The sequence below is a fragment of the Hemicordylus capensis genome, chromosome 5 (assembly GCF_027244095.1).
Source record: "Hemicordylus capensis ecotype Gifberg chromosome 5, rHemCap1.1.pri, whole genome shotgun sequence".
NCBI lineage: Eukaryota > Metazoa > Chordata > Lepidosauria > Squamata > Cordylidae > Hemicordylus > Hemicordylus capensis.
In genome coordinates this window covers 36,252,713-36,269,280 of record NC_069661.1, presented here as the reverse complement: position 1 = coordinate 36,269,280, position 16,568 = coordinate 36,252,713, and the positions used below count along the sequence as shown (strand labels likewise).

General features: G+C 47.5%; 1 protein-coding gene across 1 annotated transcript in view; it reads right to left on the bottom strand.

Moving 5' to 3' along the window:
• Positions 1-16,163, bottom strand: part of LOC128327928 (cytochrome P450 2U1-like) — a 38,028-nt gene extending 21,865 nt beyond the window's left edge. The window contains exon 1 of the mRNA XM_053257304.1: positions 15,182-16,163. Coding sequence (XP_053113279.1) covers positions 15,182-15,683 — 502 coding nt within the window. The 5' untranslated portion in view covers positions 15,684-16,163. The remainder of the gene's footprint in view (positions 1-15,181) is intronic.
• Between the last annotated feature and the right edge of the window lie 405 nt (positions 16,164-16,568).

The following is a 16,568-nucleotide window of genomic DNA, read 5'->3' as shown; positions in this document are numbered from 1 at the left end:
TCTTAAAAAGTTAAGATATTCTTATTAGTTTTTATATTATTAGTTATTGCTAATCATTAAGGCAACATGCATACACACCACCTGCCAGCTGTTATTTCTCTGTAAAAGCTTCTATTAGTTAAGTAAACATTGAAAAGACAGTTTGAGGTCTGTGTCTTTCTCATGTCTCTGCCAAGAAATTGCTGTATCTCGCTAGAGGACCAGAGTTCCCAGGGTGTAGTGTTCAGTTCCTTTGGCTCTGAGGTGCTCTAGCGAATACGCAGAGTGCAAAGCGTCTGAGAACACAGCATATGAGAGGTACTTTGTCTCAGAACAATGCATGGATTCAAAGTTGAAGACCTTGGACTACATTCACTGGAATTGTACAGATCCTTGGAATAAGGATCTAAATTTGTGACACTGGAAATTGGGCTGGTCTGCCTTCGCTCTGACAGAGAGAGATCTCAAATCAATCTCTGGAATATTGATCAAGTATCTGTTCTTTTGGGTTAGATATTTCAAATTCACACACACACACACACACACACACACACACACACACAATCAATTAGACAAGACTTTCAGTGAAGTTTTTTAAAGTGATAGGCACATTATTGACACTTAGTGGCATAAGCATAATACACCTACAGAAAAAAGGTCTTCTGAGTCTATACTAGCCCTGTGGGCACAACACTGGGCTGTGGAATGTGCTTCCTATAGATATCTGTGGCCTAACATCTTTGTCAGCCTTTAAAAGAGCCTTTAAGACACTTTTTTTAAAAGCCTGGTTTTTGGTAATCTTTTAATGTGTTGTTTTAACTCATTGTTTTAATATTTTGTTTCATTGTGTTTGTTGTATTTATGGTTGTGAACTGCCAAGAGCCTTCGGAGTCAGGCGGTCTATTAAATAATTTATACATACACACACATACCAGCCAGAAAACAGTAGTAATTCTGTATTGTTATGTGCCAGCTAATTTAGCTGGCATCTGTACCAAGATTTGTTAGGTTAACTCCTAAGATGACTGCTTGGCCTGTTTATGAAGCTGGAAACTCCGACCAAGAGAACTCTGAATTCTATGAACTTGCTGAATCCTGGGAAAAGACCACTTTGCTTGACTTGTTTGTACTCCCTCTGAAATACAGCATCTCTTTGGAAATGTTTGGCCATTGCCTATGTCCCATATGTATGGTTTATGTTTGTGAGGACAGGCCTGAGTGCCTTAATTACCTATACTCTTTCATAGAAATGCATTCTCGTTAATATGTTTATCTTTTAAGCATCCTGAGCTGGCAAAGGTATGTTTAGATGTTATCACATGATAATTTCTTCCTCCTCCTCCCTCTCTGTCTTCATACCTCAGCTCCTCCTCTTTGAATCTCTGAGGTGCTGGCAAAATGGAGTAATAAATAACAGAGACTGCAATTATGTGATGGCATGTTTTGCATCTGAATAACACCTGCTCTTTAAACATATCAGACACTAGCTGATAACAACTTGCTGAACTGAAACATTCAGGAATGGATATGCTCTCCTTCAGTGTTTGGACAGGACAACTATAATGAACTTGATCAAGTCTGATCAAAGACTTTAGATGGTGTAAGAAAGGCTGGCCACAAGAGATGTCTTCAGCTTGCTCGGTAACCTCTCTCACACATGCTCTCAACTCTGTTACCTCCCCAGTTAGTCCAATAAAGATGTGGCTTTGCTAGTGGTTGTCTCTGCACAGAAGGCAACCAGGGCAAAGATGCGGTCTCCCAGCAATGTTCCGGACCTGCTCCAAGACATACCTGCTGTAGAAGAATTAACCACCACCCCATCCCATCTCTGAAAAGCATATTAGAAAGTATTGAAATGGTACCAAGAGATGAGAAAATGTCAACGGAAAAGTAGAGTTTTGCTTGCATGAATAGATGCCTCAGCTAAACATGTAAGACAATGGATGGACAGAGACATTTGCTGCAGACATGTAACAAATTGCAAAGCTGTGAACAGAAGCTTATTTTGCTCAATAGAAACTGAGGGATAATGGCTAGTCTGTTGTAATTGTTGCAACCCAATGAAATTTCCTATTGTTTGTCAAACATGTGCAATGTACATGAAAGGCTTGAGCATACACTAAAAACTGATTTGTATAAATATGCGAGAGAAACTCTGTTCTTGGCCTTGAGCTTAGCAGCAGCCTGACTGCTGATAACTTTCTTGGCCACTTTCAGCTAAAGCGTATTTAGAAACTCTAATAAAGTCTGATTGAAAGTGATCAATTGCATTCGTGAAGCTTTGTTTCTTCCACAGTTGGGGTCTTGTCTGTGGTGGATGCGCTTGATCTGGGGCACCCGAAGCAGAGAGGGACTGAAAGCAAGTCCAAAAAGTAAGACAAATAGATAAAGGGACCTTTTGAAGTCCCTGGTGGGGTTTGCTTCGGCCCTCCTCTGTGGAGGATGCACCCGAACTAAGACACTCCATCCCAATTTTAACAAATCCTTCAAAATCAGACCAGATAGGTAAGTTCTCAATGGGACTGAGAAATGGGGAGTGCACTGTCTGAGGGCGAAACTCTGCCAAAGGCTGGGATGCCAGTCAAATTTCTGTTGGAAGGAAGTTTGATACAAATAAAATATTACATTTAAGAGGGGCTTTGGAAAGACTAGGCTCTAAAATTAGCCAGCACAAGGGCAGGCTTTTTCAGCTGGTATGAAAAGGTTTTAAAAGAATTCATGAATCTTGAGTGAGGAGTAGGGATGGACTGGGGGCACTGAGAGGACGGTAGAATGTATGTAGGGAGGGTGCCGGGCTTGAGCAGAATGGGTAATTAAGAGTGGGAGTATTCACTGCTGCGGAGTGCAGTGAGGCACACCGAGAATATGCCCTGTTGACCTGTGGGCCAGTCCGAGTCTGGTGAGGAGTCTGAGGGAAATTGAAATAGAAAGTTACATCCGCAACTAACTCAATCTCAAACAGCCTCTTCTCATGAAGAAGAAACAGGCTTTTTCAGGCTTTCTACCTCCTCCACCGCCCTTGACAAAACAACCACCAGCGGCAGTGGCAGTAGCACCAGCAGTTGGACTGTCATCACCACCACAAGTCACATGTCCTCGGATCCACCAAACACCTACTGTGAGAACCAGCCCCACAGATACCATGACTATGAATCCAACAGAACCATTGCCAGACGACCAGAGTTTAGGTACTAGTCTCTTGGAGTACCTGATAAACACCTTTCTCCCATTCAGACCAGGGCACAAAGGGAGCAAGCAGCAAAGGAATGGGACTGAATCAGATTTGGATACCTTCAACTTCCATTGTGTGAACTCCTGAACCCACAAGGTGGACTGGTAAGAGTACATGCCCCATGGACCCCAGGGGACCTTAGAGATTTAATGAAAGTATTTCCTAAAATAAAAAATTCAGGAACAATTAGCTGATTTCTGAAATCAGACATCACCTCTATGCTCGATTAAATTGGCTAGCAACCGACCCAAGAATGGTTGATGAATTAACTCAGTTGTGTACAAACCTTTTGGCTGATGTACTAGTAGTGTGCCCACCTCAGACAACAGCCAGACATTGCCAAGATACTAAAGATGGCTCTTTCCACAAGTCCAGCTTTGTGCGTGTGTGTGTGTGTCTGTTGAGAGGGGAGACACATCTTCCTTTCTGCTGCCTTCTCTGAGTTGAGGAGCAACTGTTTCTGTCCCTCATACAGTTGCTGCTTTATTACTCTCTATCACGTAACCTCTTTCTGCCAGTCGTCATACTGAATCCGAGTTACTTTTACTGTCTTTTTCATGTGTCTGTTATACGTTGTCCTGTCTTGAATCCAGCTACTTTGTTGCCTGTGACAACACACTTAGAAGCAGAAGACCATCATGACTGTCTGGAAACGACAGTAGTTTTGCTAAGACCATGCCTAGATCTATGCAATACTCCACTACAGAACCCAGACTGGATCCTGTATGTTGATGGCTCCTCCATGAGAAATAAGAAAGATTTAGTTATAGCTGGCTATGCTGTATGTATCCTGTACTCTATCCTGGAAAGAGCCCCTTTGCCATCAAACACTTCTGCCCAAGTAGCTGAACTAGTGGCTTTAACCTGTGCATGTATGCTTATAAAAGACTGTTCAGCCACCATCTACACTGATTCTCGCTATGCTTTTGGCTGTGTTCATGATTTTGGAATGATCTAGAAGCAGTGGGGGTTTTAAATCTCTGCTGCCACTCCAGTTTGAAATTATGCATTTGTGGCTGCACTACTAGCTTCTATTCTTTTGCCTTCTCAGGTTGCTGTTGTAAAATGTGCGGCTCATCAGAGCCAAGAGATTGATGAGGGAAAGGGAAATGCTTTGGCATACCTGATGGCCAAGAATACTACACAGGCTTCCCCTTGACAGCTGTTGGTTTATGTTTCATATTATGTTTCATGCCCTGAACTACCTGTGATCACTGCGGAGTTAGCATCCTTGCAAGATGCCGCTAGTGAAGAGGAGAGGCTGCAGGCTATGTTCCATGTCCAGACCATCTTTGGGTCAATCAAGACGGCTGCCAAATTGCACCCACTTGTTTGTTACCCTGGCTTGCTAGAGTGAGCCATGGCATGGCTCACTTGAGCAAAGCGGGGATGGTCATCCAGGTTTCACAATTCTGGTTTGCCTCAGGTTTCTCTACTATGGCACTGCAAGTATGTGCCACCTGTGTGATTTGTCAGCAACATAATGTAGAAAGGCAGAGAAAACTACACCTGCCAGACATCCCCCACATTTTGGACCTTTCATGAACTTACAAATGGCTTTTATTCAGATGCCCAAATGTGCAGGATTCAAATTTGTGCTTGTGATTATTTGCTCAACCCCTGTAGACCTACAAAAATTGCCTCAGGCTCTTCTGGATGATGTCGTGCTCAACTATTATAAAGATCTAATGATAATGGTAAAGTCTTTTCCACACAGGTAAAGGAGAAGCAGCAAACGGTACCCAGTGCACCTTGCTATAGTCTGAGGACTGGAGAGTGGATATTGGTAAAAGTCTACCAGTGAAAGAACACCTTGGCACAGAGGACCTCCCTAGCTGGATACACACGTCCCACTGTAAGAGAGTCTTGGTGCCTCTTAAAGGCAAGCAGTAAAGAAAGGAGCTGTTCTTGTATCTGATTGGGGGGGAGGTAAGGTGATGTGCTTGTAAGCTCTCCCTTGCAAGACTAGGTTGGGAGGGCTAGGGGTGTTGTACAAGGTGGAGAAGCCAGGGTCTTTCCCCTGCATGAAGATTTCTCACCAACCAGGGTCCACCCTGGTTGCATATGAAAGGGAGACTAGAAGTGTGAGCACTGGGAGATATTCCCCTCAGGGGATGGAATCGCTCTGGGAAGAGCAAAAGGTTTCTAGTTCCCTCTCTGGCTTCTCCAAGACAGGGCTCAGATTCCTGCCCGCAACCTTGGAGAAGCCAATGCCAGTCTGTGAAGACAATACTGAGCTAGATAGACCAACGGTCTGACTCAGTATGAGACAGCTTCCTATGTTCCTGTGGTTGGTGCATGCCCAGCAAAGTAATGGTGCATGCCCAGCTGGTGCATGCCCAGCTACTTGGCTGCCCAAGTAGCTTGGTATTGGTAGACTACCTGCGAGAGGCCAGTATAGTGTTCCGGACCTGTTTGGAGTAACCCGTAGCAACTAATTTCGAGTGCTCAACTTCCAGGCATATAGTTGTAGCCATCTGGGGTCGGGGTGGAACAGAGGGATTTGAAGAAGAAGATCGGGTTGATTGGGCAGGCGCCATGGGGGCTCAACAGATAAATCTGGCAGGTCGGGGAACCATGGTCTGCGCGGCCAATGAGGAGCAACCAGAATCAGTTCCGCCCTTTCCTGAACCAGTTTCCTGAGTACTTTCGTGATAATGGCCGTCGGGGGAAAGGCATAAAGGAGAAGGCTGGGCCACGGTAAGTTCAGGGCATCTATCACCTCCACTTGATGGTATTGGAACCTCGTGAAGAAGCGAGGGAGGAGATGATTGGATGAAGAGGCAAACAGATCTACCTTCAGGTGGCCGAAGATCTGGGAAATTTGAATGAACATGTCAAGATAAAGAGACCATTCCGCCGGGTCGAGGGATCTTTGATGGAGCCAGTCTGCTTGCATGTTGTTCTCTCCTTTGAGGTGTTCTGCTGATATACACATCAGGTTGGTCTCCGCCCATTGGAATAGCCGGGTGGACTCCTGCATCAGTGACCTTGATTGTGTGCCGCCCTGTCGGTTGATGTAAGCTTTGGATGTGAAGCTGTCTGTTCTGATGAGGACGTGGTGTCCCTGGAAGAGATGTTGGAACTTGAGGAGTGAGAGGCACAGAGTTCAAGCCAATTTCTGGATCTTCTTGCCTCCTTGAGGGACCAGGATGCCTGCGCTAGTAGGCCCTGGCAGTGAGCTCCCCATCCTGATAGGCTGGCGTCTGTGGTGAGCATGAGGTGATGGGGTTCTGAGAGAGGAAGACCTCTCAGAAGTGCTGGGGACAGCCAGCACTGCAGGGAGTGTCTGATTGCCTGAGGGAGTGGGATGTTGTGATGCGTCGAGACCATGATCATGTCCTGAAATGGCAGGAACAGCCATTGAAGGGGGTGGGAGTGCCATCTGGCACAAGGGGTGCATTCCAGGCATGCAATCATCGAGCCCAGGGCCTGGGACAGCTCCATGATATCTGTCAAGCGCCTGTGAAGAAAAGGCCACAGTTGGTTGGGGATCTTTTCCCTCCTTTTTGGTGATAGGCAAATGAAGTCCTGGGCTGTATCGAAGAGGGCCCCCAGGGGTGAACAAGGGACTAAGACGGAACGAGGTGACTCTCTGCTGCGTTCCCCACAAAGCCATGGTCCTGGAGGCAGAAGCAAGTAGTGTGGATGTTCTCCTGGGCTTGGCATAGAGATGGGGATCTGATGAGAAGATCGTCTAGATATGGATGGATATGTACTCCCCCGAGACAGAGGTGTGCAATGAAGATCATAAATACCTGGGTGCGGAAGAGAGCCCCAATGGGAGGGCATGGTACTGGAAATGTTGCCCACTGTACGCGAAGCAGAGGAGGACTCCGAGTTCTGGTCTGATGGGGAAGTGGAGGTACGCCTCTGAAAGTTTCACCGAGGCAAGGTAGTCACCTGGGCGTATGGTTCCCTTGATCGTGTGAAGGGATTCCATCCGGAAGTTTTTCTTCCGGACGAAGTGGATGAGGAATTTCAAATTAAGGACCGCTCTCCAAGACCCATCCTTCTTGGGTACGAGGAAGAGGATAGAATACATGCCTCAACATTGTTGTGTAGATGGAACACATTCTATCGCCCGTATCTGGAGAAGATGTTGAATTGCTTGGAGCATCTGAAGATGTTTGGTCAGATTGTTAGAGCATGCAGAAGGAAGGAAATGACGGGCAAGGTAAGAAAGAAGCTCTAGGGCGTAGCCATTGGTTACTGTGTCTATTACCCAATTGTTGGATGATGTGGACATCCAGGTTGGTGCGAAGTCTGCCAACCTGCCGCCCACTTGGATCACGTCATTGTCTGTGTTGGGCGGGTGCTGGGTTGAAGGGTCTGGTGGCTGCTCCTCTCGAGTTGCCTCTGTAACGCTGATGCCACTGTGGTCTGCCAGCACCCCTGAATCCCTGGAGATGGAAATCCCAGAATTGGTTGTAGGATGGATTGTAGGATTGCCTGTTGGAACGAAAGGAGTGAGATTGGGCTCAAAAAAACCTACACGAGTCCCTATGGTTAGAAGGCATGGCCTTATTTTCGTCCCTTGTTTCAACTAATACTGAGTCCAGGGCCGGACCAAAGAGGTTAGACCCCAAGAAGGGGGCTGCCGTTAAGGCCAGTTTAGACTTGGAGTCCACGTTCCAGCTTTTCAGCCCTGCTACCATAGCTTTAGAGGACTGCTGAATGCAGTCCAAACTGGAGTCTGCCATAAGGGCAGCAGCTTTTGTCATTTTAATAATGCCCTGACAGAGCTTGGTGAGTTCAGGAGGAACCAAATCAAATGAATGAATGAATGAATGAATGAACCAGTGCCATGAGTTCCTTAGCCCAGAGCACCAAGGCCCAGGCAAAAATTGAGTTAGTGGTAGCCGCTTTAATGGTAGTGGCGGTGGCCTCGTGAACCTTCCTTAAGAGAATATTACAGCCTTTTGAGACTTCAGTTGTTCTTGACCCTCCATCTGCAAAATAGAACCAGACACTAATTGGGCTACAGGGGGATCTACTTTGAGAGTGGCCAGGAGGTCTGTCACATCTTGTGAGAGCAAACAGTGCTTCTTAGGGAGGTTGCCCATGGGCTTGGATGAGGCTGGGCATTGCCACTCTGCACACATAATCTTGCAGAAGAGGGGCAGAAAGGGGACCACTGAAGAAACAGGAGCATTTGAAGGAAGCATATTCTCATCCTGAGACATCGAAGCGTCAGTGGATTCAGATGGTGCCACATCATTAATGGTCCTCTTTGCCTTGGATAACAGGACATCGAAATCTGCTGTGAAAAAAAGTCTGGAAGAGTTAGAAATAGGGGGTACCACCTCCGCATCTGAGAATTCTCTATCCTCCTTATTGGACCCATCAGGTTCCACGGGTTCTGCCGGTTCTGAGTGTGAGGAGTCATAGGCAGATGCGTGGGCAGACGAAGAATGGATGGCGGGCCTGGGAAGGGGGGTGCAGGAGAGGGAGTGGGGGCAGGAGCCACAGGTATCAATACAGTAGGTGCACGGGGGCGGGTCTAGGCCGCTTAGGCCTGCTAGTCTCCTGAGGAGGAGGAGGAAGAATGCCTGTGCTGCCTCTTGTGCCTAGGAGGTAATGGACTTGGTGCAAACAGCCCCCGTTCTGAAAAAGGGATGGCCCGCCTGCACAGGCTGGAGTCGGGGGAGGACAGCCGGTCACTGCCCCCTTCTAAAGGGTAGCCAGTGACAACTGGGGCCAGGTGCCATAGGGGCCAGTGCTACCAGCATCTGAATTGGAGCCCCAGGTGGCTCATGGCAGGGCCTGTCAGCGGGAGATTAACTGGAGGCACGGGGGTCAAAACATCTGGAGCTGCAGGTGGCTCATTAAGCAGAGCCACAGGTGGTTCAGTGAAAGGGCAAACGGGCATCAATTCCCTCCTAAAGAATTCCTTAAGCCAGTCTGTGACTCTCGGGGAGAATGGAGGGGCTGGCGTACTTCATTCACTGGAGAGGCAAGGGAGGCATCGGACGGAACACCAGGTGAAGGAGGACGCCTGGGCAGCAGGAAGGGAATGAACGGACCAGCCGGTTCCCCCTCAACTGGTGAGCCCGTACCAGGCAAGGCAAAGGATGCCAAGACATTGCCCAAAGGGCACTGGTCGTCCACCTCAGGAGGCAGTGGTTTAAGAAGGCATACTTTCATTTTCGAGTGCCTGCAGACTGCTTGTATCAGGAGCCTCTCACTAAGCCTGGGGCTTTCAGTTCTGGCTCTAGTCTCCTTCCATGTCTTTTTCTTCTTAGGAGATGGTTGGCCTCCAAAATGTTTAGATTTCTTAGGTGCCTTAAGAATTATTTGCTCCGAAGGCTTAGCCTGGTGGATTGGGGCCGCAGCTGGCGCAAGGGATGCAGAAGCTACCGGTGCCATATTAGCAGGGGTTGCATGCTCCAAGCTGCCCAGGTCCTGCGGCAGCTGGGACCCCTCTGAGATCAGCAGCTGGCAGCAGACCAGTACCCTAGGATCTCTCAATATTCATTGTGACTCATAATCCCTCTGTACACATATTTATAGCATGAGGACCTGAAATTCCTTCATGCATACCAATGGAGGTGTATTGTAATTGGAGATTTTGGTAGCAGTGTCTAGATGCTAGTTAAGGTAAAGGTAAAGTGTGCCGTCAAGTCGATTTCGACTCCTGGAGACCACAGAGCTCCGTGGTTTTCTTTTGTAGAATACAGGAGGGGTTTACCATTGCCTCCTCCCACACAGTATGAGATTATGCCTTTCAGCATCTTCCCATATCACTGCTGCCCGATATAGTACCAGCGGGGATTCAAACCAGCAACCTTCTGCTTGTTAGTCAAGCATTTCCCCACTGCGCCACTTAAGGTGGGTAGATGCTAGTTAGCACCCTCTAAACCATGACCCCCATGGGTGGGGCTGCTCCACCAATTGCTGCATCAGAAACTTAATTTGTTAGAACTGGAACATCTGTTACTATGACTGGGTTAATTATTTTGGTGTTATCAAGTGCCGGGCCCACCCAAGGCTACAAGTACAACTTCTTTGTCCAGCTTTCTCAGCAATTTGCTAAAATGAAAAACAAAACAGATTGTTGGGTCTATACTCATGCCCCTCACCATTCAAATGGTGTCATTCCTACGGCCCCAGTACCCTGGAGTTGGGATGACTATTGCTGTGTTGTGCTACCTAAAAAGCAGGTGACTTCACAGTTAACACAGGTGCACAATGCCAGAGTTGGGTTCGGGATATAAATATAACTTTAACATCACGGTGCCTGGGCAACAATGCAACCATTAAACAATGCAACCATTAAGAGGGAGTGGATTTATATCCAATTGGCCACAACCGGCCAAGGCCTGATGTCTTGAAGGCAATGAAACTCTTCCAGTAGGCAGAAGCAAATGTAATTATATCCTGAACTGCATGCTTGAGGTGGCCATCAATTATGTGACGCTAAATATGAGCAACAGATTGTGTAATGACTCTCACCCAAAATTCAGGGGGATTTATTTTGTGTGAAGACCTAACTTATGCTTGGCTACCAACAAAATGGTAAGGAAGTTGTTATCTAGGATACATAACCCCAGCCATGAGATATCTAAATACTCTACTGAAGGTAAGATAAGAAATGTGCATGCTATTTCAAATTCTGGCAGTCGGCTCAATTTTTCCTTCATATGGGATAGCTTGTACCATTAAAGAAGTCCGTTTATTGGCTGGTATCCTGGAAAAGGTGGCCAATGAGACTACAGATGCTTTAGAAAAAGTGTCAGGTGAGGTGGTTACTATGAGAACCATTGCCTGTAAAGCAGGAGTCTGTGTTTTGATGGGAAAGGAATGTTTTGTCTATATACCAAATGATCATGAAATGATCTGTGATCATGCAAAAAGGATACGAGATGAAGCTGCAAAGATACATCAAACTGAAACAAGAAATCTCTGGACTTGGTTATAAAATACTGGAAAAAGATTTCTTTACTTTTCTGATTATAGGCCTGATAGTTTTATTGCAATTAATATTTTGCCTTATAAAGAAGTGTTCCTGCCCTGGAATGCGCAGAGAACAGCCAGCAAATAATTTAACCCCTGTGTACCTTGCTTTGCAAAGGATGAAAGAATAATAATACAGGGATGTGACTGAAGGGGAGATTTGTGATATGTTACAAATAAATATGAATTAAAAGAGTGGGAAGGTTGTGCAAAAGCACAAAAAGGGTGAATTGTAGAAGAATTAACACATGAACCCCGGGCCCCAGCCCATCTCTGAAAAGTGTATTAGGAAGTACTGAAATGGTGCCAAGAGATGAGAAAATGTCAGTGGAAAAGTAGAGTTTTGTTGCATGAACAGGTGCCTCAGCTAAACATGTAAGAAAAAATTGCAAGGCTGTGAATTGCAAGGCTGTTATTTTGCTCAACAGAAAATGAGGCATAATGGCTCGTCTGTTGTAACTGTTGCAACCCAATGAAATGTCCTATTGCTTGTCAAACATGTGCAATGTACATGAAAGGCTTGCATGTACACTAAAAACTGATTTGTATAATTATGAGAGAGAAACCCTGTTCTTGGCCTTGAGCCTAGCAGCAGCCTGACTACTGATAATTCTCTTGGCCCACTTTCAGTTAAAGTGTATTTAGAAACTCTAATAAAATCTGATTGAAGGTGATCAATTGCATTTGTGAAGCTTCCTTTCCCAGCTGGTATATAAGCTGTGTCTGAGTAGCTTTGTACCTTGTTAGAGTATTACAGAAGCTTGGTCCTTTCTAGTGAATTTTCTAGAGGTAACAGAGATGTCTGTACATATTGTGAGTATCACATGAGCTTTTTGCTTGTATTTTTACAGTATGTCCATTTGAGATAAGGTGCCTTTACATCAATTTATTCTGAGTTATTTACATTAAATATTTGAGTATCTGTGGGGGGTTTGGACATAAGAACAGCCCTGCTGGATCAGGCCCAAGGCCTACCTAGTCCAGCATCCTATTTCACACAGTGGCCCAACAGATGCCATTGGGGAGACTACAGACAAGATGTGAGGGCATGCCTGCTCTCCTGCTGTTGCTCCCCTGCACCTGGTACTGAGAGGCATTGTGGTGGCTATCACCACATCCCATGGCAAAGAATTCCATAGATTAATTATGCGGTGTGGGAAAAAGTACTTCCTCTTGTCAGTCCTAAATTTCCCAACTTTCAGTTTCATGGGATGACCCCTGGTTCTAGTGTTATGAGGGAGAAAGAAAAATTTCTCTGTCCACTCCATGCATAATTCTATACACCTCAATTATGTCTCCCCTTAGTCTCCTCTTTTCCAAAGCAAAGCCCCAAATGCTGTAGCCTAGCCTCATAAGGAAGGTGCTCCAGGCCCCGATCATCTTGATTGGTTTCTTCTGTACTTTTTCCAGTTCTACAATATCCTTCTTAAGATACGGTGACCAGAACTGTATGCAATACTCCAGATGTGGCCGCAGCATACATTTGTACAAGGGCATTATAATATTATCATTTTTATTTTCAATCACCTTCCTAATGATCCCTAGTGTGGAATTGGCCTTTTTCACAGCTGCCATGCACTGAGTCAACACCTTCGACAAACTGTCCATCACGACCCCAAGATCTCTCTCCTGGTCAGTCACTGATAGCTCAGACCACAACAGTGTATAGGTGAAGTTAATGGACAATATGCATCACTCTGCAATTTATTATACTGAACCACATTTGCCATTTTGGTGCCCACTCACCCAGTTTGGATCCCTCACAATTTGTTTTGGATTTCACTACCCTAATTTGTTTAGTGTCATCTACAAATGTGGCCACCATTGGTTATCCCAATGTCTAGATCATTTATGAACAAGTAAAAGAGCACTGGCCCAAATGCAGATCCTTGGGGGACTCCACTTCTTACTTCCCTCTGTTGTGAAAACTGTCCATTGATTCCTACCCTCTGTTTCCTGTCTTTCAATCAGTTACCAATCCATATATGAACCTGTCCCCTTATCCCATGACTGCTAAGTTTACTCAAGAGCCTTTGGTGGGGAACTCTGTCTAAAGCTTTCTGGAAGTCCAAGAATACTATGTCAACTAGATCACTGGCTTTCAGTCAAGGAGTCCAGGGTATGGTGTGGGGGCGGGGGCTAAACCTCATCTTAGAAACCATTTGATGATGATGATCCCAAACTGTAGCCCATAAAAAAGCAAAGGATGACACAAAAACATAAGCAGGTTTTTAAAGTATTAGAGATTCCCAGACAAGCTGTTCTCACCACCAGTTACACAAGATACCATGCACATCCCTGCCTCTGCACCCATCGGCCATGTGCCCATCCTCCCAAGCCAACACTGCAGCAAGGTTCTGGAGGAAGGAAGAAAGGCTCCATGACCCCAGGCAGCAATGCTGCAAGCTTGTTCCCTGCAGGGCTGTCCTTTGGGCAGGGCAATCAGGGCGACCGCCCCGAGTCCCGCGCTCGGACAGGCCCCACACTCAGTGTATCGGTCAAGGAATCTGCCCTGCCTGCTCTTCTCAAACAGTGCTGTAGCTGCTTTTCTTGCAGCCAGAGGTTCCCAGAGCTGAAAGAGTGGCTGCCAGCCCTTTGAAGAGGAGGTGCGGGCCTACAGGCATGTGCACACACTCTCCCCTACCCCCACCACCTTTGGCTGCTTCCTCCACTCTCTCAAAGTGGAGAAAGCAGCTGGAGGTTGTAGGGGCTGTCTCTGTCCTCCAGGAGTGGAATGAGTAGGGTGTGCCAGGGTGCTGTGGCACCCTCTGTGAACAGGGCTGGCACAAAGACTTTCGGCATCCCAGGCAAAGCCTGCCACTACCTTCTGCCACCCTGCTACTGTGTCCATTTCTCCAGTATCATTAAAAGGACTAAATGGGAATCCCACCAAGCAACTATTTTTCTGTGTGCAGAGGGATCCAGGGTTCTAGGAGGAGGCAGCTGGCTTTGTTGTTTACTAGCTCAAAAAATGCTCAAGAGCAGCTTCCCTTTCGCCTCCACCTCTTTGCCACCCTCAGCTCCTACAGGCTTCCTTGTCCAATGGGAAAGCCAGGAAAGCGACTTCTGTTGGGAGCTCCAGTGCAGGAGCGCTGGCAGAGAAAACAAGAGACACACTCACACAAGCATGCATGCCAATGTTCAAGCCACAGTCTAAAACTTTAGAAAAGGCAGAAGTGGAGGTGACAGAAGTGTTCAGGAGTTGAGGAGACAAGACACTGTGTGTGTGAACATGTGTGTGTTGGAGGAGTTGTGTGGGGTGGGAAGGCAAGGAGCATACCTAGAGGAATTCTGAGTGAGAGAGAGAGAGAGAGAGAGAGAGAGAGAGAATACAGATCACGGTATCATGATTTGGGATAGCTTATGTAGTAATTTAATAGAAATGGTGCAAGTTGAAGTTCAGTTTGTATACTGCATCTTTTCTCAAGGGAGCCAAAAGCAACAGATATTAACAAAAAAAAGCAAGAAACCAGAATTATGCTTTCCTTTCCACTCTACACTGAACATAAGCTTTTAGGGCACTATAGCACAAGTGAGCTATTTGATTTATATTTTTCCAAGGACCGCCAAATGAATCCTGTTCTAAAAATCAGGGGGAAAGGGTTTGGAATACCCATTGACCCACTGAGGGATGGAGTGAAGGGTAAAGAATGGGTAGATAAAAGTAAATACATGTGATGGGTGGGTAAATAAATGTGCATCTAGTATGGGGGCGGCGGCGGGAAGGAGTGTATCTAGAGGGACTGTAAAAAGACCCCTCAAAACCTTCAATTTTGGAATGAAAGTTATGCAGATGGATAAAAACGTGTGTGTGTGTGTGTGACATATAATGTATATTATATTGAATCTCGTGCAGGAGGTCGCGCACATGCTGATTCACTCCCAGCCCAGCGCTCCTCTAGGGACAGCTCTAGTTTCCAGGGCATCCCCTTCGCTCCCCGCAGGCAGGCGGGCGGGTATTTTGAGCCAGGCATCGGGTCCCCTCCCTCTCCCTCTCCCCGACGCGCGCCTTACCCTTCTTCTCGCTGAGGATGGACACGATGGGCACGCTGGGCCGGTCGCTGAAGACCTCGGCCTGGTTGACCAGGGCGTTGCGCACCGACTCGAAGTCGCTGAGCACGACGACCGGGCGGCTGCCCACGAAGAAGCAGAAGATGCGGCCGTAGGTCTGGCGCAGCGCCGTGAGCAGCAGGTGCGACGCAGAGGGCCGCCGGGCGCCTCTGCGGCTGCTATCCCTGGCCACCAAGTCATTGGCGCCGCCGACGTTAAACAGCCTTTTGCGCGCCAGCGGGTGGGGCCTCAGGGTGAAGGCGAGGTTGCCCAGCAGAGGCCAGGGTTTGGGGCCCGGCGGCAGCCCCTGCAGCGTCCGGCGCCACGAGAGCCAGCATAGCGCCAGCAGTAGCCCGGCGGTCGCCAGCAACGCCGAGCTAACGGGATCCTGCACCAGAGCAGGCGGCCAGGAAGAGGCCGGAGGAGGAGGGAGCGGCTGCTGCTCCATGCTGCCCACTGCAGCCATTCCTGCCTGGCCTGCGCCGCGCGCAAAAGGGGAACAGAGCAACTCCTGTCCTGCGCGCCACGAGCCTCCTCGGGTACCGCCGCGAACCCAGTTTGCAAGAGGCACTCGCTCTCGCTACACCTTCCTCGAGGCGGCGGCTGATGCTACTGCTGCGCCGCTGACTCTCACCGCCGCTAGCGACACCTTCCCGTCTTCCTCTTGGTTGGCTGCCTGAGGGGAGGGGTGGAGCAGCCAGGAGGACGTCGCGGACCTGAGCAGTTCGGAATGGGGACGCCGCCGCGGTGTGACGTCACTTGTGAAAAGGACTTCCCTGCCCGGGCAGACGGGTTATCTTGCTTTATCTTCTCTTCCTCTCCCGCTGACCAAGCCTTCTGGCTGCCGCAAGAGAAGACTTGCAGCAAAGGAAAGGGTTGGGAAAGGGACAAAAGCGAAAAGATCAGCTGGAAAGAATACTTGGCTAGTGGAGAGATGAAGGCTGCACCGATGTCATAGCAACATAAGAAGCTGCTTTACACCCAGACCAACCATTGATCCATCTAGGTCAATACTGTGCACACTGAGCTGGCAGCGGCTTTCCAGCATTTACGCAGGAGTCTCTCTCCCAGCCCTACCTGCAGATGCCAGAGCGTGAACCTGGCACCTTCTGCTTGCAAAGCAGATGCGCTACAACTCTATACTATGCTGCTATACTCCACCTGCAACATGGGTTTAATAGTATTGGCCTACTGTTGTGAAGATGACTGAGATTAGAGTCATAGGTATTTTGGAGTAATTGGTGTGTGTGTGTGGGGGGGGGGGTGGGAATCGATACTACTTCCCTTTCAGGTTTTAAGCAAAAAAAAAAAAAAGGTGTGTGTGTGTTACAATTTCACCTTCCAATTCCCA